Raw genomic sequence first — 27692 nt, forward strand, 5'->3', positions numbered from 1 at the left:
AACTTACTACTTTGTTAACTCCTCGTAATAATGTGGTATCGTCTCTACTCATAAAGCATATATGTCCTACGCATAAGCGATACTCTCTTTGATAATGATTGGAATATCAAAACATATCGTTTACTGTTTCGAAACTATTAAGTTAGATCTTCTTAAGTACCGACAGAAGCACGTTCGTTGCTGTTTCGAACTAAAATCTTGCGAGTTTGAAAATTACGTAATTTAGGACCGATCCATTGGATAAGAATTCAGTCTTCGACGTCTTTTTTCAACCTGTTGTGTAATTTAGAATTTAATAGATAAAAAGAATAAAGCTGTTTAGGATAAGCATCGAGTCTTCTGCATATATGTTCAACGCGTCAGACTTTAGGACTCGCTGAATAAAAATCCACCTTTCGTATGCTGGTTCATTGGATATAAAAACTGTCAGTTTAAACTCTTAGTCATTCAGGATTCATTAGATATAAAATCGTTACTTAAACAATTTTTCAGTCGTTCAGTTATTCAAAATTCAGCGGATAAAATCTAGCCGCTGTTACATATTTGTTCAATCTAACATTCATTTTGAAATTCGTGGGTAAAATATTACACTTAGTCGTCCGTATTTATGACTCTCCGCATGAATATACAAGTTGAATCGATTTCGGTTGTTTAGTTATTATGAAATAAAAAAATCCGCTAGTAAAAGTTTGTTCATCCAGTCTGTCAATCTCACGTACCGCCCAGTCGATCCAGTCTGTCAATCTCACGTACCGCCCAGTCGATCCAGTCTGTCAATCTCACGTACCGCCCAGTCGATCCAGTCTGTCAATCTCACGTACCGCCAGTCGATCCAGTCTGTCAATCTCACGTACCGCCCAGTCGATCCAGTCTGTCAATCTCGCGTACCGCCCAGTCGATCCAGTCTGTCAATCTCGCGTACCGCCCAGTCGATCCAGTCTGTCAATCTCGCGTACCGCCCAGTCGATCCAGTCTGTCAATCTCGCGTACCGCCAGTCGATAAAACTCTAGCATCAATATCTTTGTTACTTTAGATTGAATAGATAAGAACAAATCTAGAACGCCTTTCATTGCCCACTTGTATTGCTTAGCATTAGTGCTTTTCTGCTTACGTTTAAAACTTAAATTAAACCTTAAGCCTTAATTACAACTGCTAAGTTCTTGTTAGAAGTTAATTTCCGTTAAAATACATTAATGCGGTGTCTTACCTTCAAACGACCTACATGTTCAACGCTAGTTTCAGTCCGTAGTTATAAAACAGATTACCAGTAATGTCACAAACAAGAATTATTCGTAAAAGTTCATTTCCATCTTCTCACTAAAAGCTTTTACGCAAATAAAACTAAACTTAGAATAAACTATCTCAGGAAGTGAATGGGTTAAAAAGCCAAAAATACCACCAAAAGTTAAAAGATCCGTTTAAAAAGCCAAAAATACCACCAAAAGTTAAAAGATCCGTATGCACTTAGGCCACTAAGCATGTTCAGATATAAGAGTGCGTTGAAAATGACGCTTCAGTGAATCTAATAAGTTGGTATTAACTTAATTTTGAATATTGGCATAGAAGGTATTACGTATTACCAAAAGAAGATACGTTTTCCGACTGAAATTTAAGAAAGAGTAAAAATATCTGTTTGCTTGAGTGAATCAAATGTTCTTCACTCCATAAAACTAAACATTAGAATATACTACTGGTTCTTAATGAATCGCTGTCTTTTCCTAGGTAGATAAAAAATAAGTAGTTTATCTGTACCTAAGATTGGGTTTCAACAAGAACCTTTGATGTTCGTATATCATATTTGGACGTAGTCTGCGTGGTAGAATATGTTCAATTCATTTTCTCGAAGCTTAGGTTCTAACAAACGTTCTGAAGGTATGAAAACAAAAAATTCTACTCTCCCTTAAGATATCTGCTGTCATATAAAATCATCACTATGAACATACTAAACAGTAAGAGTTTGAAATGTCTTTGGTTTGGACCCGGCATGGCCAAGCGCGTAAGGCGTGCGACTCGTAATCCGAGGGTCGCAGGTTCGCGCCCACATCGCGCTAAACATGCTCGCCCTCCCAGCCGTGGGGGCGTATAATGTGACGGTCAATCCCACTTTTCGTTGGTAAAAGAGTAGCCCAAGAGTTGGCGGTGCGTGGTGATGACTAGCTGCCTTCCCTCTATTCTTACACTGCTAAATTAGGGACGGCTAGCACAGATAGCCCTGGAGAAGCTTTGTGCGAAATTCCAAAAAAAAACAACAAAATATTTGGTTTGTTTGTTTCAACTTTACGTTCCGCGAACAAAACAAAGAATAACGTAACTTACGGTTTCAATATTGTTAGGTTTCAGATATTTCACGGAGACTTATGAATCTGTAAAAGGTATGCACTTATGATATTGAGCTTTACGCTTGAAACACCGTTACATGTTCACAGACAAAGGCTAAATAAAACCATCAATGCAAGCATGCAGTATTTGAAAATCAGTATTTACTATACGTGATAGTTAGGACTGGTAATGTGATCCGTCTAGAACGACTGACACAGGCAGTTTTTAGAGCTATGATACAATCAGTAGTTGTCACGGCTGGTATTTTCGGTTATTAATAAAATTATATTAATGGGCCCAACACGTATAAAGAAGCTGTACAAAACAGCATTAAACGTCACTTTCTTTATAAAGTACACAGAATTTTGTTTGTTTATCTGCTGGTTTGTTTATTTTGTCTGTGTATGCTAAAATAACCCAAGATAAAAGTCAACACATGATACCAAACTAGGCATCATATAGAAATCTGATCACATACAATTTAGGTGATACGTTAGCCCGATTTTCAGCAATGAATGAAAAAAAAATGATGCTATTAAGAGCACTTGGAAATTACCGAGTTCCTTTTTATTATACATTGAAAGTCATTAGAAGAGATGTTGAGTTCACAATAAAGATTGAGTCCTATTATTGTACTAATAATGAACATCGTTACAAGTCTAAACAGAAGATTTCATTCGGTTAGCTTCAAAGATATAAAGATCCTACGAAATCATATTGCTATAAATATGCTTGTAATTATTCAGCGTCCTTGCGTCGTGATTTGTGTAATTACTTGTGAAACGTCTTATAATGGTCGTGTTTAATCTGGAGTTAGGCTTGTCTACGATGATGTGTATTTGATATATCTCAAACTACGTAGATACTTCAAACGCAGCAAAATTCCATTTTTATGAATGTAGGTTAGAATTCTTGCAATTCGATATTTCTATTTATTTATTTTTGTCCAGTAATTATGAATTATGTATTTTCATGTTTTATAGCAGTACAGTTTTACGTCTTGTTATTTACATATGTAGATATTCGAGGATCATCCATAAAGATAATGAAATCTAGTTTTCTTACCTGATGTGTCCCAAACTGTAAAATTTATTGTGTAGTCCCCAACCTCGTAACTCGTCGTGTAACGTTCAAACCCTGTCGGGGTATACACCTGTAACATAATAAAGTAACTTAACTAAACATTCGTTTTAAATCAAATATTTAATAGCACTTGTAAAATATTTCGTTTGGGTGAATAAAAAAGGGGCATTTCATTATTAATACATGTATGATTGTTATAGATATAAAGAATTATATTTGTTGACATATATTGCATGTTTGAAATAACTGACCAATCACATAATAAAGCAATAAGGTATTACTCACCAAAACTTTAATTGGTTGATATTTAAATACACGTCAATATTTAAAAATATATATATATATATATATATATCCGACAGAAACAAAAATCAAGCTTCCATTCCAATATAATTAACGAGCTCTGTCATTAGACGCCAAATGATACTTGGAAGGTTTAAAATCTATATTACTATACGTCAATGTGTATTTGTAAGCAACACTTTCATAAAGAAATACTTGTTACTACAGAATTATATATAAGGTATATCAAATTGTAACCCTAGCAAAGAAAGAGCTGTCAGTTAATCCCAGTGTGAACTCAACCTTGACCTATGACTTGTACAAGACACTGTAAAAATGTCAGCACATCCCTTTCTTTGAAGTTTTAGCTTTGCTGAAAATGTTTACTGATTCATAGAGGGCTGACTAATCCTTCCTGAATTTATTAATTTTGACAAAATATTAATTTTCAAGTGTGCCAATTTCTTTACATACAAGTTTAGCCAAACTCTGGGCGTGTCTTAACCTGTTGGTTAGTTTACCAGGCTGCGAGTCTGAAAATCAGACCACTGCAACACTCCATACTTTCAGTTAGTAGCAATATTAAATTGCAAGTTGCCGTGTAAAAGGCAGTGTTGCTGACTGGTTGTGTTCTGATATAGGTATAATCATGACTACACGAATAAGAAACATAACTCCTTCAGTCACATTACTCTTATTTAAAACCTTTTGTTAAAGAGCTCAGTTACATTGGATATAGCGAAACAGATCGCACTTACAGCTTAGTGTTTAGTCTTAGTTAAATACAAGTTCGTTTTATTTTGTTTTTTTTTTGGTGTAGAACAAGAGGTTTAATTTATACGAGGATCAGAATATCTTGATAGATAGAATTGCAATCAGTAACTATAATATAATCGATCTTACATGATAGAATATAATAGCCCCATCTATTGGTAAGCCATACAAATAACAATAATATCAACAAATTTACCTTCCGACTCGTCCCCCGCTGGGACAGCTGTAAATCTACGAATTTACAATGCTAAGGTTAGAGGTTTGATTTTCCTCGGTGGACACAGCAGATAGCCCGATGTGGCTTTGCTATAAGATAAAATACACACAAACCCTTTTGACGTTTTTTGTTAATGACTGAAGAAAATAAGGATCGTAATGTGTAGGCTTAACGACGGAAGCGAATATACAGGTAAAGTGGAGGCTACAGACGAAATGCTTGATATCTATAGAAGCATTTATGTATACTTTCACTGTAAAGTTTTATTCAATGAAAGGTTTCGAGTTGCTTTTCTCTGGATCAAAATAAAAGAAAATATCTAAAAGTAGAGAAGTCAAATACTTGTAATTGGAACAGAACATACTACAAAAAAGAAAATCACTCTTTATACTTGTAGGAACCATAACACATTAAACCAGTAATATGTAGAAGACGTTGAAAAGACAATGAATCACACACACACACAAATAAACAAGTATGTATATATATTTATATGATACTTTCCGGGCATCGTATGGCAAGCCTTTTGTGGGGGGGGGAGAAAGGGGAGGATTATGGAGATTCTGGGCTGACTTTGGTATACAGTGCAAAATTTCACGAGTACCAAACAGATTCGCGTTTATTCCTATTTAGTTGAATCTTATAAATATATGTGAATGTTTACGTATTACTACCTAATATTATATTATATCTACATTTTTTACTTTTGTGTCTAAGTTTCTGTGTTCAGTTTATTTTAAAAGTGGAATCCTCTTTTCTTTCCTAGTAACTCTCAGTAAGAGACTGCCCAGCATGGCAAGGTGGGTTAAGGCGTTCGACTCGTAATCTGAGGGTGGCGGGTTCGAATACCGGTCGCACCAAACATGCTTGTCCTTTCGGCCGTGGGGGCGTTATAATGTGACGATCAATTCCACTATTCGTTGGTAAAAGAGTAGCCAATGAGTTGGCGGTGGGTGGTGATGACTAGCTGCCTTCCCTCTAGTCTTACACTACTAAATTAGGGACGGCTAGCACAGATAGCCCTCGAGTAGCTTTGTGCGAAATTCAAAAACAAACAAACAAAAACAAACGTAACTACCAAAAACATTAGGAAGTAGATATGAATTACGCTTTTTTGTGTTCCTGGAGTATCTACAAATTATAAGAAAAAACACAAATGTTTAGTCTAAACAATTTAAATGTCATAACATTATACAGCTATATATATACATTTATTATTTTTATTTTATTGACTTTTCAGCCGTATATGATTAATATTACAGAAATTGCAATGATGTGACGCACGTGCATTCATGTTACGTTACCAGTAGTATAAAACTGTTCTTTAATTTTATTTATTTTCTTCAAACATTGAACAGTAAATAAAGAAATATAGAAAACGAGGTTTTTTAGGAGGTTTATAAATCACGTGCTGCATGTCATAATTTGCTAAACCTTGTCAAAAAATAAAAAGGGCACTTTGGTGGCGTAAGGATCGGAAGATAGTGGCTTTTGCCCTACCAGACACTCCCTTCGGCACTTCGCTGCATTATACCGTTACTAAACAAGCTTTGTAATAAATAAATGACTAGCGAGGAATGCTAACATTTGTCTGACGACAAAGCGTTTTCAAAATACTTTTTCCCCAACACAATTATCACTTTAAAGTATTTTTGAACGGTGACAGATAGGATTGGTTTAAATAAAGTAATTTATTCCGACTAAAACAGCATTGCATTCATTTCTTCACACAACGCACTTTATAAGTTGAATCGAATGAATTGAATTTGAAGAAATATTGATAAAAAAAATGATATAAACCCTATAACCCATGTTCGGGTTATAGGGGTGTTATCATTTTGTATAAACACTTCCTGAAACCACGTGTTTTTCTGATGCCATTAATCGGAGAAATCTCGCATCCTTCCCGATGGAATTTAACATCTGTTCATTATACCACATGAAGTAAACGGCAAGGTGTTTACGTCGACTTCTGTGTAATATATTCAAGTCAGGAGAAGAAAGGGTACTTGAGTGTGTTTTTTTTCATTCATTCCTCACAAACCTCAGATTAATGCTGGATGTCTACAGCACGCCGTCCTGTGAGCGAAGAAAACATTCACGAAGATTGGCAACAGGGATAATCCGGTTTTACTAACTGACAAACACAATGTGATATTTAATTTCGCATTTTACCAGCTGAAATGAAGTCAACGTCGAGGTGTTTACGTCAACTACTGTCTAACTTTTTTTTCTGTCAGACAAGAGCAGCCAAAGAGTAGGCAATATATTCTGCTAACAACTCTATCGATTTGAAGTTAACGATGGCTATATGCAGAAAACCATTTCTATAATTTTGCGTGGAAATTTAAAACAAGCAAACAAATACTTTCCACTTCCATTAGTATTAAAGGAAATATTTGGCAACATGTAATAGCAATAGTAAACGAACAAGTGATTTATTAAGTTTTGAGAAAGGTAATTTATTATATTACTAAAAAGAATGATAAAACTCGCCTACAACCTCATAGGGAAAAGATTAATGTATTACGTCTGGTTGGAAACCGAAATAATTTATTACAACGCGACTATCTTACGTAGAGTCTTCACACGAAACATCGTAATAACCGACTTTTTTCAGCAAACCAGCTTATAGTGACAGCTTTAAATCTGTTACGCGTTTAAAAGTCAGCTCGTGTTTTGAGCACGAGATACACAAGTTCGTGCGACACGAGGTCTCACAGTCATCTGGTTTCATGAGACGAACAAAAAGAGAAACAAAACTTGATGTAATGAAGATTTCGCTTCAAGTGTTTGTTAAATTTTATTCTTTAATACAAGTCACTTCCTTACCTGACTAACAAATTAAAAATAAAAACAACTTCCATTTGAGTAAACACAAACAATCTGAGAACAGCTTGAATAAATTTACACAGATTCAATAAACACAGTGTTTAATACGTAAAATAGTTAATATTAATATTAAAAATAAATTAAAATTACCTAATCACTACTTGTTTTAAGTTTTAACCCTCAGCTTTAACACTTAAAATAATTTTGAGCGTCGAATCCTATCCTCCGACTTTGTTCGAAAAATTATCACTTGAATTTATCAAGTTTTTCAAAAGCTTTTTTTTTATGTTCATGCCTTGAAAACATGACAAAACCATTGTGATAAAAGCTAGTTAAATCTTCAAAATACAATAAAGTCGTCGGATTATACAAATACGGCTAAACCACTGTAACAAACATTCGCACGCAGTATACATTACAGTATTATCCATACTTCAAAAAAAATCACAAAACTATCGTGATAACGAAGTTATACTGTAATATTTTATCACTTAAAAATTATTTAGCCTCTAGCCTGTTAGCTTTACTTAATCACCTACGCTGAAATACATTACACAAAATAAAATTGTACATTACAAATGTTGTAAAGAAATAATAGGTGAATTTGTTTAGAAAAAATAACAAAAAATAACGACAACACCACAAACAGCTTCAGTCCTCCTACTGCTAATTGTTCATCAAGATAGCATTATGAAGAAGCTATCATGATATAAAGTATTTGGTAACAAAAGGTTCTTCTCAAGTACAGCAGAAATAGCCAAGACTGTAATGACATTAAATTCAGTTTCTATTATTAGAAACTAGCTTTTCTTATTTTATATAAAAGTACTTGTTTGTTAATGTTAGAACCTTTGACGCAAACTACACATATACCATCTGCGCATAATCGACCTTAGTTTTGAACTGATGGGCTAGAACTAAGACATTCAGTCATTAGCACCTTCAGTCAACACCCTGATCACTCTTGTCTGATTGAAGTCAAGATTTGTTTGTAAGTCTTACATTGCACCCACGGCCCTGAACTGCAGAGCACATTTGTGCGACAACAGGACGCGAATAAAAAACCACAAATTCACAGAGTGGCATGATAAACCCTGACCTTTGTACAAGAAAGAGAACTAATAACTTCGTCTGTGAATAACGTGAACTTCCTTAAGTATTACACTGCATATTACCAAATTCTAAATCAACCTCCTTTCAATCGAATATTACATTTTAATGATGCGTAGGTCTCGTATTATCAGTAGAGTTTTGCACGATCATATTTTAAGATTGTGGTAATGATTCTTTGTTGCTTTGAAATATTGCGCTTCAAGGTACGTTTAAATGTTGGTTTATTTGCAAGTTAAGTTACATACAACAGCTTCCGTTTTATTTTTAACATTTAAAAAATCATTTTGAAACAGTATTTAAAACAAGAAACCAAAAACGCCAAAAGATTTAACTTTTATTAATGCATTGCATTAATAAAGTGTTGATAACATCAGATTTGCCTTGTTCAAAACATATTTGGTTCGATAAAAATTACAACGAAGTTGATGTTCCTGTACTGCACTAAAGAGCTAAGACTAACATTCATAATTTTCTCTTATGTTTTCTCACTCTTGGTAGTAACTCATCAAATTTTAACTAACGACACTGAAATGTTGGTGGTAAGATTAGCTTTTAATACTCAAGTTAATTGACTAAATGTTGCTGTGAACAAAAGTGATTTAGTAAACTAATAAACTAACCGAATCATTGTATTAACAGAAACTTTAATTTCCATTATGTTATTGTTAGTATAAAACAAAACTGGTAAGTTTTAGTAACCAGAATTTCTGTTGTGACTAAAATACTGATTTCATCTCTACATTATTATAATTCATAAAGTTCCTTTATCTATAGATAATCATTTTAGTAAAGTCCTTTATCCTATTATTGTTAATTACAGTATATTTAGCTATATATTCGTTAGTAAATTAAAATTTAGCTCTAGACTACTGCCGTTATTAACGCATCTTTAGCTCTAGACTGTTGTCATTAGTTAAGTACCTTTAACTCTAGACTACTGTCGTGACTAGATTAACACTCCTACGAAAAGACGTTTCTAGTCCTGATTTCTCCAAGCCCGTTCCCCTGGCTGTGATTTCGCTAGATAGTAGATAGGGACAGTGGGAATCTCGTTAATCCATTCATTAATGGATTTAAATGGCAATTTCATTTAAATACAAAATTATTAGCCTAATATTAATAACCTTTCAAGTTGCTCTGGGGCCTATTAGGCCCCACTTTTCGTAGGAGTGTTAAGATACTGATGATTGATCAGTTTTATTTGTATTAAACGTATGAATATTTATGGTATCATATATTAAGAAGCTGATTTTATTTCTAAGATAATTTCCAGTCAATTTCCTTTAATACAGTATTTCTAGCTGTATGCTATTATATTTAATAACATATAGTTATTGCTGCTGTCATAAAGGGGCTTGAAAGCCTGTGAAACCGGAGTTTGTTATGACTTATAAACACGCTTTGAATAAATATCACACATATATAGGCTAATCTGAGTTATTATCTGTAATAAAGTATCTTTATCTCTAGGTTTATGATAGTATCAATCACGTGGATCAAACAGTGTAGCAAGTCACGCTAAAAGAAATAAACTTTAGTGCTTTGACAAGTAAACCTGTCTTTTTCAGTGGTCAAGAGAGGGCAGGATCCACCAGTCAAAAACGTTAGGGTTTCATTAGTTGCTTTTTTTAATGACTTATTTGTGGACAAAGTGTGTTTAACGCTGAACAGTTCTGTTAAAGTGTTTTCAGATATTATTATGAGTAATAATAAAAACATATTTACAAACATTATGAGATACAATTTGTCTTACTTCATCAAATGTATTTTATACCAAAGCACTGCTATTTTTCTCAAATAAACCATCAGTAACACCACACTACCTGTGGTTAGATATTTTAATATACTTTCTTCTTACCTCTAAAAAGTTATCATTTGTGAACCTATGGATCAGAGCAGTTTTCCCACAACGACTATCCCCTACTAATACGACCTTACAGTTGAACTCTTCCATCCTTTCCATCCACTGGCTTATCACAGAAACTGTAAGGTGTACGGACGGATCAGACTAGCAACAAAACAAACCTGTTAAAAAGTGTCTGTTAGAATTTTCATATCACTCTGCTATATCTGTAACACAACTTTAAAAATGTCGTTTTTAAGAATTGTCATAAATCTTAAAAAAGTATGTGTTATAAGAGTTTGTGTTACCGTAAAAGTAGCAATTGGTGTTATTTTATTTTGAAATGACGTTTCGAAGAGATTTAAGATTAATTTAAAAATGTACTACCAGATCTTAAGATTATTAATTAAACCATGCCACCTTAATATTAAGGTCTTAAATTTTTATGTTATGGATGTAAAAAAAAAAAAAAAGAGTAAACTAGATTCAAGCAATCATTTTAAGGCTTTAACTTAAACGGTGATCATCTTATAATCTGGTAAACCGAAATTCCTACGTCCACTCCAAAAATATCAATTAACCGGATAACAAATCAAATGGAACTGAATAGCCTAATCATTAGAAAGCAACATTGACGAAAATCAATCGGTAAAACTCAGTAAAGATGTTTACTTAAACGTTACAACCCTAAATCATAGGTTAAAGATTAGGCTGAAATTTATCCTTAAAGACTTTTACATTAATAATTTTGGCGTAATGTATATACAAGCGACTGTTCAAAAAGAAATATACAATCTTAAAAATATACAGAAGTTGAACGTGTTATATTAAACTGATTTGTAAGTTTAGCCATGTTGTTCGTGAGAATATCCATGCAACGTAGTTTTCATTGTACCTTGACAAGTAAAGTTGTCACTTCCAAAATATATCTATCCTCCTTGCATGCTTTCCTTAATCCATCTAGTGATAAAGGACGGGTTTCTGGTGCCCATTTCCCTAATCTAATAGCAAATAAATACATATGTGCTGCATCCCACGAGTCGGCAAATGTGGCTTCGTATAGAATAGTAAGAATACTTGTTTTAATCCCCATATGCTTAACGTATGCGACGGTTGAAAGATATGTTATGAAAGTAACCTATGTGCAAGTGAATTATGTCACTTTTCCAGACGGAAATCTTTTTTGATTACTACGTGTACTGTTGCCTAAGGCACATAGTAAGCTTTTACCGATATTTGTATTCGTAGATTCTCGTCTGTAACAGGTTTCTTCTTACAAGGTTCTAGTACCACACTTGATCTGTATTCCTTTACTTTTCAATGCCATTAAGTACAAAGGATATCTCTGTTCTGAAAATTATAAATCCACAGACTGAGCTCATCCTTATGATCTGAGAGTATTAATATTTTTGCATAGGAAAGGGTTGTTAGGTGTCAAAATGTAATTCTGAAGCATGACGTTCCAACGTGACTTTATATCGATTGCGGTTGTCACGTAACTTTCTGATTAATATATTCAAAACAATTTTAATATAACATACTCAACAGTGTATATGAACAACAAGTCTTAAGCTCGGTAAACTCTTTTTTTTTTTACGTTGAAAGTTCGACTCAACAAACGACTAAAGGACCGTTAATAATCAAGCCTAATGTTAGTAACTTCATAGTTTTATCAAGCGAGCTTACGTTTTAGGAACGAAACTATTACATTTGTTAGTCTTACAGAAAATTATTTACAGCCTTCCTTTACTAGTTTATTCCTTTTTTTTTTTCAAATATCGGTATTTTGATAGCATTTCAAATCTATCGCATGATTAGAAGGCGATCAAACAACAAGTTTCATGAATTATGTAATCTTAGATTTTGGCTATTCCATTTCAAAAGGAAACGTACTAAGACTTACTTAAATTAGTATTACCTAGATAAAAATCGAATTACCAGTCTTTTTCAAGTTTTCGTGCGAATATAAAATTTTATATGAATAAGGAATTTTAATCTTAAACATACAACTTTATTTCTTACAAGTATACCATTTTCTGGGCCGCAGCATGGAGAAACCAGTTGACAAGTTTGGAGAGAATAACCTTATTGATTTTCAAGATATCGATTCAAATGTTTTTTTGTTGTTTTTTGGTTTTTTTTTTCATATAAAACTCGGAAGCCATCTTTTATGGTTTTTCGTAAACGTCTAGTGCTTAAACATTGAATGAAAAACACTATCCCACAGTTACAGCTACCTGAAATAAAATAAACGCATTTTTGTATAACAGTATAGGAGAAAGATTTTCCGATTGTTTTAATGCATATTCATCAAACCTGCGATCAACCAGTTGATAAGATAGCGCCCCTAGTAACACAGCGGACTCACACCGCTAGTAAACGAATTTCGATATCGGTGGTGGGCGAAGCACAGATAGCCCCTTGCGTAGCTTTATACTTGATTACGAACAATCCATCATTCGTTCTTTTAAGTCCAATAAAGAGGGCCAAATTACCACCTCCCACTCTGGTAACTCAGTAGTACGTCTGAGGTGATATACCGACAAACACTGGGTTTCGATATCTACAGCAGGAAATGACATATGGCAATAGGATTAGCTTTGCGCTTGACAACAAACAAACATAATTACGTTTAACGTTTGCTTTCTATACTCCGTAAGTAGTTCTTTTTTTAAATACGTATGCGCATATTTTTCTAATAACAAACAAAATATATGCACCGAATCTCTGTGAAACTTGTATAGTGTGATACAGTAGAGTATCTTATGTTATAATCCGACAGGAACGGAATTTTAAGGCTGTGCCAAGGCAACACGACATATGATAGAGCATCATAAATCTCTTAAGACTCCATAATAAACAGTTTGTTTCGGATTTTTGCACAAACCTGACAGGCTAGAGGGAAGGCAGTCTTGTTTACACGAACACAATATATACTCTTCAAAACAAGAAACGCAAAATTTTTGTTATTTTAAAGAGAAATATATGTAATAACGTTACAAGCTCAGAGTATGTGATGTTACACGTGTTAAGGCACTGACTGTCAGACCAAAATGACAATAAAAGTTGTGCACTTTGAAAACGGAGGAAAACATCGGATTTTTCGCCAAAACGCATTCGTGTCCAATAAATTTGTTTGAGAGATATGCATGTTCTGCAAGTGCAACATGTCCAAAATCCCTATAAAAGTGACGAGTTCTCGGTTTCCATAGCTCAGTGTTAAGCCACCGACACGCAATACAGTTACGCCAAGACTGACTGAAGCACAACGCAACAATGCCATTGGTCGCTTGGAAGCAGGCGAATCTCGATCAGATGTTGCCAAAGCTGTGAATGTCCACCCAAGCACCATCACAAGGCTATGGAATCGTCACCAACAACATGGATCAACTCGTGACCTTCCACGATCTGGCAGACCTCGTGTGACCACGCCCGCACAAGACCGCAACATCCGGTTACGTCACCTTCGGGATAGGACCACCACTGCGACGTCTACTGCCTCAACCATACCAGGGCTGCGTAAGATTTCCGATCAGATCGTACGCAACCGTCTACGAGATGCAGGAATCCGACCTCGACGTCCAGTCAGAGGCGTCATCCTCACCCAGCAACATCGTCAAGAACGGCTGCAGTGGACTCGGGCACATCAGGTATGTCCTCATCGACGATGGAGGCATGTTTGGTTCAGCGATGAATCACGTTTTACGCTTCATAGGCAGGATGGAAGGACCCGTGTTTACCGTCGCCGAGGTGAACGTTTTGCAGCAAACTGTGTGCAGGAAGTTGACAGATTTGGTGGTGACAGCGTCATGATGTGGGCTGCCATCGCCTACAATGCCAGAACAGACCTTTTGCACATTCGAGGGAATCTTACGGCTCAACGATACGTCGACGAAATTCTTAGGCCCCATGTGCAACCCATCATGGTGAACGTCAACGAGGTTTTTTCAACATGACAACGCCCGTCCTCACACAGCCCGACTCACCACTGTTTTCTTGAGACACCACAACATCAACGTTCTTCCCTAGCCCTCCAGATCACCAGATTTAAACCCCATCAAACATCTTTGGGACGAGTTGGACCGACGTCTGCGACGGCGACAACCTCAACCGTAGACTCTACCTCAGCTTGCATCAGCTTTACAGGCTGAGTGGACAGCCATTCGTCATCTCATCGCTTCCATGGGCAGGAGATGCCAAGCAGTTATTGATGCTCACGGGGGGGCATACTCGTTATTGACGTTGAGTGACGTTAAACTTCACCTAATGAGCGTGGACTTCGCCGACTTCGGATGTTCAGCAGTGAATGTGCAAAGTTTCACACATATCATACAGAACTACCCGGAATAAACTTGTTAACAATTTGTCTCAAATTTTGCCTTTTGAGTTTCTTTTTTTGAAGAGTATAATTTCACCGTCACTCTAATAGCATTGTATATAGTAAAGCTTTGAGAACATTAAAAGTTTAATGTCCGAGGGTAAGAATTTTTTTAAGTTATAGCTTATAGGATAAATGGCCACCTTAATTAAGATATTTGTAAATTAGGTAGGAGTTAGAGAAATATGTATACCCTTTTCCATTATATGCGCATCAGGAATACAATAGCGATTAGTAGGCCTATCAAAAGCTTTTGTTGAATTATTTTCCAATCTCTTGACGCAAAAACACGCTCTATATTTTGAGGCCATGTATGTGCTATAAGATCGACAATCATATCTCAGTATTCGATAAGACTAGAGTAGCTAAAGGATTAGCGGTGGGTAGTTTCAACTAGTCTATCATTCCTAATTGGGGATGGTTAAGCGCATAACTTAGGTAGCCTTGTGTAATGTTCTGAAACAAAGAAAACAAAAAAAGTAAAATGTTGATTTGCATGGTAGTAATTATAGAATTTAATTATAGATTTATTTATTAATAGGTAGACGTGTAATCATGGGATCATGATGAAATTGAACATCTGATGTTGGGATGTTGAAATGTATACATGTGATTATTTAAAAAAAATTATACACACACACACATACATACATACATACGCACACACACGACCCTTAAAAATACACCGAGGTTGTATACGTCATATTAAAATGTTTTGCAGCCTGACCATTTTTCTATTGTGGGCACAACTAATTGTAATGAGACAAATCGGTTTCCTTCAAATCATTCTTCTAATATATTTGATCACTGTATAATGTTCAAATAAATCGTTCAAATAGAAAAATAGTTGCTTCATTTACAGAAAAAAGGACCTAAAAATAAAAACTATTATGGAACTAATAAATAGCTCGTGAAATTCTTAGAAACAGAAACTATATAAAAATTCTACACATTGTTCTAAATCTTGCCAACTTTCAGGCAAATCCATACAATCAATCTATTGATCCCTAAAATAGGAACGAAACTGCTCGTGGTTGTATTTATCTGAATCCTTGCAGTGAATTTCGAGAGGACTCAAAGATCTCTTCATCCCCTCTTCCATACCAATTTTGATGTGAACCTGTGGATCCAGTACCGAGAGCCCACCAAATAACCTTAGTCCCAAAAATATTCCAAAATCTGCATCTTGATTGTTTTTCAATGCCTGCTCAAATATCAATTACGATTTTAAGCAAATTGGATTAACCAAACATTAAAGCTTTACCCATTTTCGTAAGCATCCACGACTCTTTTAATCAAAATCTCTAGTAATATTTCTTGGGGTTAGGAATTGACATGCATAATTTCAGGCTGTTTCGTCAAAAATTGGATAAGGATTTCAGAAATCCAATTAAAATACATAATCACTAGGTTTACGGTGTATATGCTGCTTTTCTAGCTTTCCAGAGCCCCTCACAGTCGAAAACCAACGAATAGTTAAATCAGTGCTTATTTTCGTTCATCATTGTCCTTTTCCAACAGGCCTAGCGCCAACTTAGTTCTATCAGTAAGTATAATTTGATAGAATAGAACAGACTTCTATGGAAAAGTTATATAGTCTAAGAATACATTCTAAGTCTCAGTAACCATGTACGTCATCTTATTAAAAAAGTAAACAAACAAGTATTAGGAAAAAGTTATTACTGAATAAAAAAAACTATGTACTAACCTTGAAAAAAAGAAACCAAACAAGATAGAGATAGAAGTAGGTATCTCATACTATCCAGCTAATGATCACATACACTAAGACGCCTTGATTTACATGGAGAAAAAAAATCTCTATATTAGTGGCTTCCCACTTTATCTATCGAAAATTTGATGTTTGAATATACCCCAGCTTTCATTATTATACTATACTATACTAATTTTATGACTGTTTTACAATAATTGACCAAAGTTTACAAAATATGAAAAACATTTATGGCTCTGAAGTGGATGACGTAAAGGGTAGCGATGACTATGATTAATGTGTTGTGATTTGTGATGACAGAAACGTAAGTGTATACACTTTGTTCTTAATTAGTTCAAGTACTAAATATTTTCATATAAAAACATTTTTTTAAATATATTATCTCGTGTTTTTCAAAATATTTTTGTTATTGTGAGTAGGTATCTTTTAATATAAAATTCAATTCAAGCAATATACAAGTGAACAAGATAATCGGTTTTTTTTTGCAAGAAAGTCTGTTGCATGGATGTTTGTTATGTATACAAACTCCAAATCAATTTTTTCACTCAAATCTTGCGAAACTTTGAATTTGATATGTGTTTTTTATGGACTTTTCAAAAATAACTGTCCATTTTTGTTCCAGCTAATGAGTATAAATGTATAACATATCAACATAAACTTTCGTAGGCTTTTTTGTTCGCCACACAGTTTGGTACAAAGTTTGAATGAAATGGAACGAAGGTAAGTATTAATACTTAGAGATGGCATTTGCTCCGGAGATCCCTGAAGATATATAAAGGTAGGGAAAAATATATAAAAAAAAAAAAACTTTAGCCAGACGTTTCTCATGTTTAAACAATTCGTGTGGATTCTAAGCTTTCAGAACACAAGCATTAAAATTTGCCATCACACGTGGTATCGGATCATCCCATCTGGCTCATGGACTGTTAATGGGAATTTGAAGATCAAATTTAAATACGAATTTAAAACAATATCACACACATGAAATACAGGAGATCAACTTCAAATAAAATACCTTAACTTATAAAATTTTGATAATGTTTATTTCATACATATAGGAGAATTTAATTTTTTAAGCAGATAGTTAAGTAACCTTAATAAACTGTTAACATTATTAATAATATAAACAACTACTATTCTAATCAATTTCATAAACCCAAATTAACTTTATCGTTATGTTATGTAAGTATATTATTTTTGCAAAAATTAAATATTTCTTTTTAATTATGGTTTTTGCCTTATTCTTTATAGAAATATCAGTAATAGTTGTCAGTGTTGTTCCCTGTGGCAGACTTGTACAAATATTTTTTTTTTTTATTACAAATCACACCTTTCTCAAAATAACTAGTAAAAAAATGTTACAAAAAACAATAAACATTATGTTGAAAAACTCAAAAGAAATAAAATTGTAATGTCCATGATTTGGCACGGAAATATTAAATATGGATAAACATTTTTAAAATAAAGACTTTATATAGAAGGACAACAATTTAAAGATTTGATGCTTTACAGATTTTGTCTTACTTAGCATTTTATCAGCAATTATTTTGTTAGATTATGTAAGGTATTTTCATAACAATTTAAATAATTTTCTACTTTTTTTTTTATAAACATTCTTTTTAAGACGAAGTAAAATTTGCCTTATATGTATTATAGATGTACTGTATTTCAATGGATTGTCTATTGCATTTTACAAGTTTCGTAGTTACAACTAGTAATCATTTATATTGTTCTTAGTGGCGTTATGCAGGAATGGGAACACCCAAGAGTTAATAACAGATGCTACTGACTATCTGTGTTCTCTCTGGTTTCTTAGTTCAAAATCAAGAACGGTGATTTTGAGCAGACAGAGCCCTTGTAGTTTTGTGCAAATACTGGAGACGAATAAACTAATTGGTGTTGAAAACGACAAGAGATGGGCATTGGTAAAAGTCATCTTAATCACTTACTTTTCAGCAACAATTTTTGTTGCTTTGTTACATCTAACTTTACTTTTCATATTAATAAAACGCACATAGTCAGAGAGTAAACACATTCAAATTAATTATTACAGATCCCGCTAACTACAGTGGCAAAAATTATAAATTAGTGTGCCGGTACCGAGTTGATAACGTAATGCTGTTTCAAAATAATGAAAATGGAACCAATTAATCAAAAGGAAGTTTGGTTTTTACCTACATAAAGGAGTGATCTTAGATTTTGGTGATGGTAATTTTAACGTCAGATCATTAAGAACTTCTAATAACAATGTTTCCTAACACGTATACAAAGTTTGTCCTGATGACAGCAGTTTTTTTTAATTCTATGAAAGCATGAAATGACTTTATTAAAGTTCCGTTTCTTAGTTGATACAGTAACCAAAGGCATTAGCAAAGATTTAAATGACAAATAAACCACATTTAACACTTCCCATACAGGATCATTAACATGTATTAAGCAAGAGCAGAAAAGAGAGAGAGAGAGAGAGAACGAAATGTCTGGACGCACAACAGGTTTTCTTTAATTCGGTAATGGCTTTTATCATGACCACATCCACAGCTGCCAACCATGTGCGCGGATAGATGACAAGCGAAAATAAATAAAGCACTTCTCAGATTATACAGAAGTTCAGTGTTCCTTCTTCCACGCGTATCACTAACGTTCTTGAGTGTGATATAAAGATGTGCTTCTTCCTTCGCCCACCGGTTTTATTGTTTTGTAGGTTTAGAAAAAGCGGGCATTTGAAGCGGACGAACATCTGACGAGATTAAGATATTGAAAATAATTCAGGCGAGAGTGATCTTATTTTGAAATTAAGAGGAAAAACTGAGATGAATGATATAGTCACTGAAGTTTTCCTCATCACGGAAAAAGATGAAAGGAAAACATGCAAGATTGTAAGAATTAAAACGTAAAATGTACACATTTTGACTGTTGTTTAATTAGGTTATCGTTCGAACAAATCAGCTAAATGAAACAGTATATTTGTTGTCTTTCCTAACAAAAAAGAACTTTTACTTACTCGGTCACAGTATGATTTCGAGATGAGAAATACATTAAAAAAGATTAAATTAAATGGCTCTGAAAACAGAATGTAAAGCAAGAACTAACAGAGTGATTCAATCTGAGACGTCTAGTGAATTCTATCATTGAAGAAAATGTAATAAGTTTTTCATGTAACAATACATTCTCGATGAAACCAGGAATGTATTTTAAATAACTGTGGTTAAAATGATGTTTTTAGATTATAACTCTTTCAAGAACACAATACTTGCTATACGTCAATAATTTCGTAAAACAATTTTAAGTCAACAGTTACGTGTTGTTGGAAAAGTTCTTTGGGAGTACTTTACAGTTAACACTTTATTGAAATTTCCAAAAGAATTCTGTATTAGAATAACAACGCATAACATAAAAAAATAAGAAACAATCGTCTGTGGGTATGATTACCTTCTCCGTTTACCCTCACGTTTCACGAATTTTCTACTTTTATCTGTGTCTCGTCCTTTGTCATCCACAACACCCAGAAATATAATCTGTAAATGAAAAATATTTTCCGTTTTTAGTAGGGCTTAACAGTTTAGTTAGAAGACCACTTCCTACCGTTAGAAAAGTGAATAATCTGTTAAGTTTTTCTTAAGAAGTGAAATAAAATTATAGCAAGTTGATACATGAGATTAGATTAGATTAGATTCACGCCGAACGCAAAGCTATACAATATGACTACATTAGTTACTGCATGTATCGAAACTATACTTTTAGCGTTAAAAGCCTTCAGACTTACTGCTAAGCTACGAAGGACCATGTGGTTAGAAAATCACTCACATTTAATGAAGACTTTAAACCATAATGTAAAATAAAATATTTCAAAGTAAAGAAATTATATGAATGGATTTTTTACTTCTTAAACTGTAAAATATGCGACATGGATATCTTATAACGTATAATTATGTATATTTTACTATCATATATAAACTAGTAGGTCGTATTGTCTCATAAAATGCTGATTTATGCAATGGCGCTTTTACGTTTGACAGTTTTTATATTCTTAGATATATACGATCTATGAAGTTTCTTTGGGCTTTCTATCTCCTCTTCAATCAGTTATGATTAAATCAATAACACTGAAACTTATTGAAGCTGTAAAAGGTTATGCATACGTGGATTAAAAGAATGGTAGTAGCTTCACACAGATAAAAAACACAGGGAAAGAGTACAGAAACTGTTATACAGAAAGCATTATCATAAACTTTTAGTTAGAAAACTTATCACCCTGTCGTCAATTTCACTGTAAACCTTTCAAAATTGGTTGGGCTTAAGTGGATTTTTTATACCCCATTTAACAGATTTTACACATTCAGTGAAAATCGTAGTAGGGAAAAATATCAGAATGTTACGAGTGAGAGTGTAAGAAAATAATTACCAATAAAACATTACAAAAGCTTTTGGAATTACGTTAAGAACATTAAATTATCCTACAGGCTTTGTGTTTTTGCCTTTATAAACAGACGTTGGGGTACTTTGGTACAACTTTAATTCATTCATTATCATAGCAACTACGTCACACTTCGCGGAACATTTATTAGTATATATAAACAAGAGCCTACCATTTTGTATTCGTGCTTGTTTATATGCGTATTTAGACGTTCTAAAGAAAATTCACAACAGTAAAAACCAAGTTTCATAGGAGAATTTGAAAAATAATTTATCTTTTATTGAATGAAAACAATGCTTTATTTGAAAATTCCATGAAGTTATATTTATATAAAAACATTATAATATCTTGTTACTTTATTTTGTATCTTAGTCCAAAACCCTTTTTAAATCTGTCAGGATTATAACTATCGATATAATACGGCTCACGAACTTCAAAACCTAAGTAAAGCTTCTTGCTAAGTTGAAATATGCACAGTTCGAAATGCCTGGATAGTATTGTCAGTGGTTTTATACAGAGCCAATTTGGAAGGAAATTTGAACAAGAAAATTTTTCTGTCGGTTTTAGGTTAGTTGTAGGAATTTTCGAAATACAAAGTATTAGAATTAAATACTGCTCAATGGGCTTTGTGTTCTGCCCATCATAGGTATTGAAACCTGGTTTCTAATGTTGTAAGTCCGCAGACGTAAGGCTGTACCACCGGAGGGCTCAAATAGAACTAATATTAATTCGTATATTATCTTAATGCCGAAATAATTAATTATTTTGACTCCAAGCACATTCACTCCATTATTTCTATAAGTTCGGCTACAGTTTTTCGAAATCATATCTTTTAAAAAATAAATATATGTGCAAACCGCATTAATAAAGGTGCTTCTATAATACTAGTTACTACAAACATTTCAGCTGTTGTTTACTGGTGAAATCCTACATTGAAACACCTAAGAGACACCTTGCCTCAAGTTGCAGATTTATATGGACATTAAATCAATAAAATGTAACACAGGAAAATGTTACAAATCTGCCCTATTAGTTCCGCGTTTTAATGTATTTGATACTGTTATGGTTAATTAAGTGTCCTGTTTCGTTGACACTGTTTAAATGGACTGGGAGTGTCATCATAGTTGGGTTCTCCAGACAGTGGGGCGGAGAATTAACAGTTCACGTTCTATCACCGTAAAAACGCACAACGTACTTTGGAATCATGCATGGGCTCTCAAACTAACATTCAAATCATACTATTCACTCATACAAGAGTAGACGTAGAGTTGGTGGGTGGGTACTGTTGGGTAACTGCCTTCTCTGTCGCTTACTTTGAAACTAAGAATATAGCTTCTCTTTATAGTTTGGCGCGGAAGTTCTAAATATTTAGATATTTAGTTAATATCTGAATATTAACAACAGTAAAAGCTATAAAATGGTTAAATTCATCTAATGTATACTGCAACTTCTGAAACGTTAATTTTGCTCTACTTGTTTGTACTACAGTTCTACTTGGTTCTGCAGGTAATCAGTAATACATGTTTGGTTTAGGTGTATAAATCCTTTACTCACCACTAGTAACCAAAGTTGAAACATCTATCAGCCGTGAATTAGGCAATACTAGTCCGTTGCAGTAGTAGTGGTGAAGCAGACAAATTAGGCCTTTATCTTTTCGTCATTGAAGTACACGTTCGGTGAAGAAAATAAATCAACTAAATAAATAATCGGTTAGTCCGATGCATAATGATAAATAAATAACTGTACGCTACACGATTTACAAATAATCTAAAGTATTTTAGGTTATCATAGGTAACAGACTACACATCTAAACCAAACACACTGTTTGCATTCCACCAATTCATAAACTTCGCTCTTTCTAACAGCAGTAGTGACCCGTAAATTCGACGAAATAAGTCTGTTGCAGTGGGAGTAGCGAATTAAAGAACGAATTACACCTTACGTCGTGCTTTTTACACTGAAACACGTTTTCATGGAGAAAAGAACCACCATAAACAATATATACTACATGGCCAAAAGTATGTAGACACCCGACCATCACACCCATATGTGCTTATTGAACATCTCATTTCAAAACCACGGACATTAATATGGAGTTGGTCCCCCTTTGCTTCTATAATAGCCTCCACTATTCTGGGAAGGATTTCACTAGAATTTGGAACAAGGTTGCATGGATTCGCTCCTATTCAGCCACAAGAGCATTAATGAGGTTGACTACTGATGTCGGGCGAGAAGGCCTGGATCGCAGTCTGCGTTCCAATTCATCCCAAACGTGTTCGATGGGGTTGAGGTGAGGGCTCTGTGCAGTCCAGTCAAGTTCTTCCACATCAACTTAAGCAAACCATGTCTTTATGGACCTCGCTCTGTTCACGGGGGCATTGTCATGCTGAAACAAAAAAAAAAAAAAGAGCCTTCCCCAAACTTTTGCCACAAAGTTGGAAGCACACAAATCCCTATAATGTCATTGTTTGCTGTAGCATTAAGGTTTCCCTTCACTAGAACTAAAGTGCCTAGCCCAAACCATGAAAATCAGCCCCAGACCATTGTTTCTCCTCCACAAAACTTTACAGTTGGCACTATGCATTCACTTAGGTAGCGCTCTCCTGGCATTCACCAAACCCAGATTCGTGAGTAAGACTGCCAGATAGTAAAGCACGATTCATCACCCCAGAGAACGCACTTCCACTGCTCCAGAGTCCAATGGCAGTGTGCTTTACACCACTCCAGCCAATGCTTGGCAGTGCGTATGGTGATCTTAGGCTTGCGTGCTGCTGCTCGGACTAGAAAACCCATATCATGAAATTCCCGACGAACAGTTATTGTGCTGACGTTGCTTCCAGAGGCAGTTTGGACCTCGGTAGTGAATGTTGTAACTGTGGACAGTCGATTTTTTTTTACACGCTACGTGCTTCAGCACTCGGCGGTCCCATTTTGTAAGCTTGTGTGGTCTACCGCTTCGCGGCTGGGCTGTTGTTACTCCTAGGCGTTTTCACTTCACAATAACAGCACTTACAGTTGGCCGGCGCAGGTGTAGAAGGGCAGATATTTGACGAACTGACTTGTTGGAAAGGTGGTATCTTATGACAGTGCATTTAAGTGCATCAGTTAAAAGTCATTGCGCTCTTTAGTACGACCCATTCTACTGCCAATGTTTGTCTATGGAGATTGCATGACTGTAAGCTTGATTTTATGCACCTGTACTAACAGGTGTATCTGAAATAGCCGAACCCACTAATTAGAAGGGGTGTCCAAATATTTTTGGCCATGTAGTGTATAGTCACATTTACCTTGTGGGTTACATTGTAAGAGCTGTTAAGTGGATTTTATTGATGGCTAAATTTTGTTAGGTTTGATAACAGTATACTGGTTTTTATGATTTCAGAAACAGGGAATAAAAAGAGTAAAAAACTACTTTTATGCATCTTGCAAACAAAAATTATATTCCATTCTTTATTTAATGAATTCAAATGTTTAAAATACATATTTAGGTTTTGTTATTTTTTTTATTATGAAGGATATTTTGCATCGTTAGCTAATAAGATCAAGTTATTTTGACCTCATAAAGTTATTAGTACCGTGGCTGAAAGCACTGCATATAGTGAAAATACCCAGTTGATGAATCAAGCGTTCTATTATTTCTATTTAAGCTTGAATATTACATACCAATATCCGAAAATTTGTGGTAAAAATCATGTTAACAGTAAAGATACCCAGCTGATGAATCAATGTGTTTCATAGATCTATTGGGTTGAGGAATAATTCGAGAGTTTTTTCAAGTTAAAAAAAATATATTAATAAATGAAACGCTTTCGCAAAATATTTCATGTCATTTGGTAGATAATTTTTTGCTCTAATAGATGGTGTGTTTGATTTTCATATGTCTTTAATTTTTGCTTTCATTTTCAGCTCATTAAATGGAATGTCAAGTGGACAAAATCGAGCATTTTCGACACCATCTGCTTTTCGAATTTAATTTCTTGCAATTTCGTTTAAAACAATGCATACTATATACCTAGGTATTACATGAAATAAAGTATCATAATAAAAGTTTTGGGTGTAATGTGTTCATGAATTGAAGTATTGTATAGTCTTGCATGTAATGCTTGAATGAAATTATTTAAAAACGCTCACGAATTATTCCTCAACCTAATAGTTAACATGGAATGTTACATACCAATAGTCCGTAAATTTGTGATAAAATCACGTTAAATTTACATGTCTAGAAACTGTAAATGTTAAAGGATTTAGTATTTCGGACGGCCTGTCGTCGTCCAATCCAACTTATACTTACGCGTATTGAACAAAATGGCAATGGCCAGTGGGAGAGAAAAAATGGATCTAAAATTATGTTTACATATCTCTGATTTTGAATTTGCAAATTAAGAAAAATGTGAAGAAACGTTCACAGTTAACGTACTTTTTATCATACATATTTGTTTCATCGGTTTCTAATTGCTAGGTTTATTTGTACTTCTGACCGAGCCAGGTTGTTGTTTTGAATAAAGGTTATTGATAATTAGAATTTCCATCGAGACAATAATTTTATTTTACAATAGAAATAGAAACAATATCTGCTATTTTATTTTTAAGCTTTCATTCTTTAAAATTAACTTTGGACCTGCTGCGATTTTAGGGATTTCTAATTAAATGTAAGCCAAATCTTAAAAATTAAATATACTTTAATGAGGACAATTCTTTGTAATAACCAAACTAGAAATACTTAGTTTTATAAATTAACAAGTCAAAGATAAACCTTTCGTTATAGAATTATATAGTAAATCATTAGTTAAAAAAAATGTGATTCCATACTATCTCCGAACGTTTGACTATTTTATAATTTTTAGGTTAATTGTAAATACTAAGCCAATAACGTTGCATAAAATTTCAAAGGATTTATTAAAAAAATTAAAAGATAAAACTAAGTACTACAACCAATAAGATATGATTATTATAGCTATAAGAAAAGGTGTGGAATGAGCTATCTTATACATATTGAGAATCGAGATGTCTGTCTGTCCGTTCAACTGTCTCACGTTTACCACGGCAGTATTCCGCGCAGCATTTGAAAAGCTGTGAACTCGCGTACAGCTCAACATTTATTCACTTTTGAAATGACGGAAGAACAGACATGAATAATTTTGATGCCAAATTTTGTTTTGTAACCAGGATATTGTACACTAAATTGGTAGGAATTAACAAACTATCATTCACATAAAATGTGACGTAACCTTTCACAGTAAGTGGTACAAGTAGCCCAGAGTTTTAGCTCTGCGTAAAACAGAGTGCAGCACAATTAGCACTTTTAAAGTCTATGAAATAATTTTAATTGATAGATTATATTTTCCCTCACTGAGGCTGGGTACTTTTGCTTGTTATTTACAAAATACATAAGAATGTTAGTTGCTTGCCAGTCAGCTTTATTCATCAACATGATTATAAACTTTCAAGGACTTACAACAGTGATCATCCAACATCACAAGCTAGTGGATGTCACAGAAACAAATAATCGTTAAAACGCGCACACTAATCGTCTGTCGGAAAAAGTACGCAGACGTTTTCAATGACTCTTTATATAATAAAACAAATATAGATATATATTCATTTGGACAATGAAGATGTTTGCCATTCACTGAAGGAATACTTTAAGACTAGCAGTCTTTAACTTGTTTCTCATTGTTACGTGTTGTATTAAATAATATTGCAAACCAGTATTCAACCAGTAAACATTCTGATGAACCAATTTTAAAGTGCCCATTGTATTTGCAAGAGCAGCGCGCTTTTTGTTGTATTAATCGCCAAGCTGGACGTGGACTATCTGCACTGATCTACTGCACGGATCAAACCCAAACTCTAGCGTTACAAGTCTTAAAGCTACCGCAAGCGAACAGCATATGTCTTTATTTAAAGTTTATTTAAAAAAAAAAACCACCACCAAACAAGCAAACTAATTTTTTATATGAAATGGATGGTTTCACAGTTGTACAAGTTAAGAAGCATAAGACTGGACATTCGTCAAAGACCGAAACTATTCAGTGGCTTCACCTTCAAATACTGTATCAGAAATCTAACTTTTCTCTCAATGAGATTAAACTAATGGAACACTACTGCTTAGCTGTATTGTCCAGCGCTCTTTTTGTTCAGAGGTAGATACTCTCATATTAAAGAAGGCAGAAAACCGAGAGATGACAATTTATACGGACTAACAAAGCGAGTAACTTACTTTACTTATGTTTCAGACATATTTTTGTTATACAACTATTTTTTAAATACATAGCTGAAAGTTTTCAGTTGCTTAAAATTAACATATTTCAAATAGACATTAATTCAGTCACTTGGTTATACCCATGAACTTTCTTATCCATAAGTAGATCCTTCATATTTCTTCTATCACAGAAATCCATTAAATTCTATCCAAGTGGTTACCATAAAACATGAAGAAATAAAAAACTTTATAACAAGACGAGATTTAAAATTAATTTTATTTATCCACACAGATATTATTTTATAAATGTGCATAGTCATCTGGAGTAATTTAAAATAATTACTGATTTAGCTATTTTAACCTTTACTTTGGTCATATATTATTTATTTACAAACATATCTGCTCATGCTTGATGTCAAATATGTTTGACTGGGTCATTGATACTTTTGTGTCACATAGACACACAATACAAAAACGCTCTTTTTGGAGTACAGTACAAGAGTGT

At 34.0% G+C, this 27692-nt stretch overlaps 1 protein-coding gene across 5 annotated transcripts in view; it reads right to left on the bottom strand.

The window, feature by feature from the left end:
* LOC143252750 (rho-related GTP-binding protein RhoE-like) overlaps positions 1-27692 on the bottom strand; it is a 68384-nt gene that overhangs the window by 11940 nt on the left and 28752 nt on the right. For 3 of the 5 annotated variants that reach the window (XM_076505374.1, XM_076505376.1, XM_076505372.1), the window contains 3 exons: positions 20001-20086; positions 10480-10629; positions 3386-3473 (listed from right to left, as the gene is read on the bottom strand). In XM_076505374.1, coding sequence (XP_076361489.1) covers positions 3386-3473; positions 10480-10584 — 193 coding nt within the window. In that variant the 5' untranslated portion in view covers positions 10585-10629; positions 20001-20086. Of the gene's footprint in view, positions 1-3385; positions 3474-10479; positions 10647-20000; positions 20087-27692 lie in introns of all 5 variants that reach the window. The other 2 variants (XM_076505375.1, XM_076505373.1) reach the window with 1 other exon arrangement.

This window comes from Tachypleus tridentatus, chromosome 6 (assembly GCF_004210375.1).
Source record: "Tachypleus tridentatus isolate NWPU-2018 chromosome 6, ASM421037v1, whole genome shotgun sequence".
Lineage (NCBI taxonomy): Eukaryota > Metazoa > Arthropoda > Merostomata > Xiphosura > Limulidae > Tachypleus > Tachypleus tridentatus.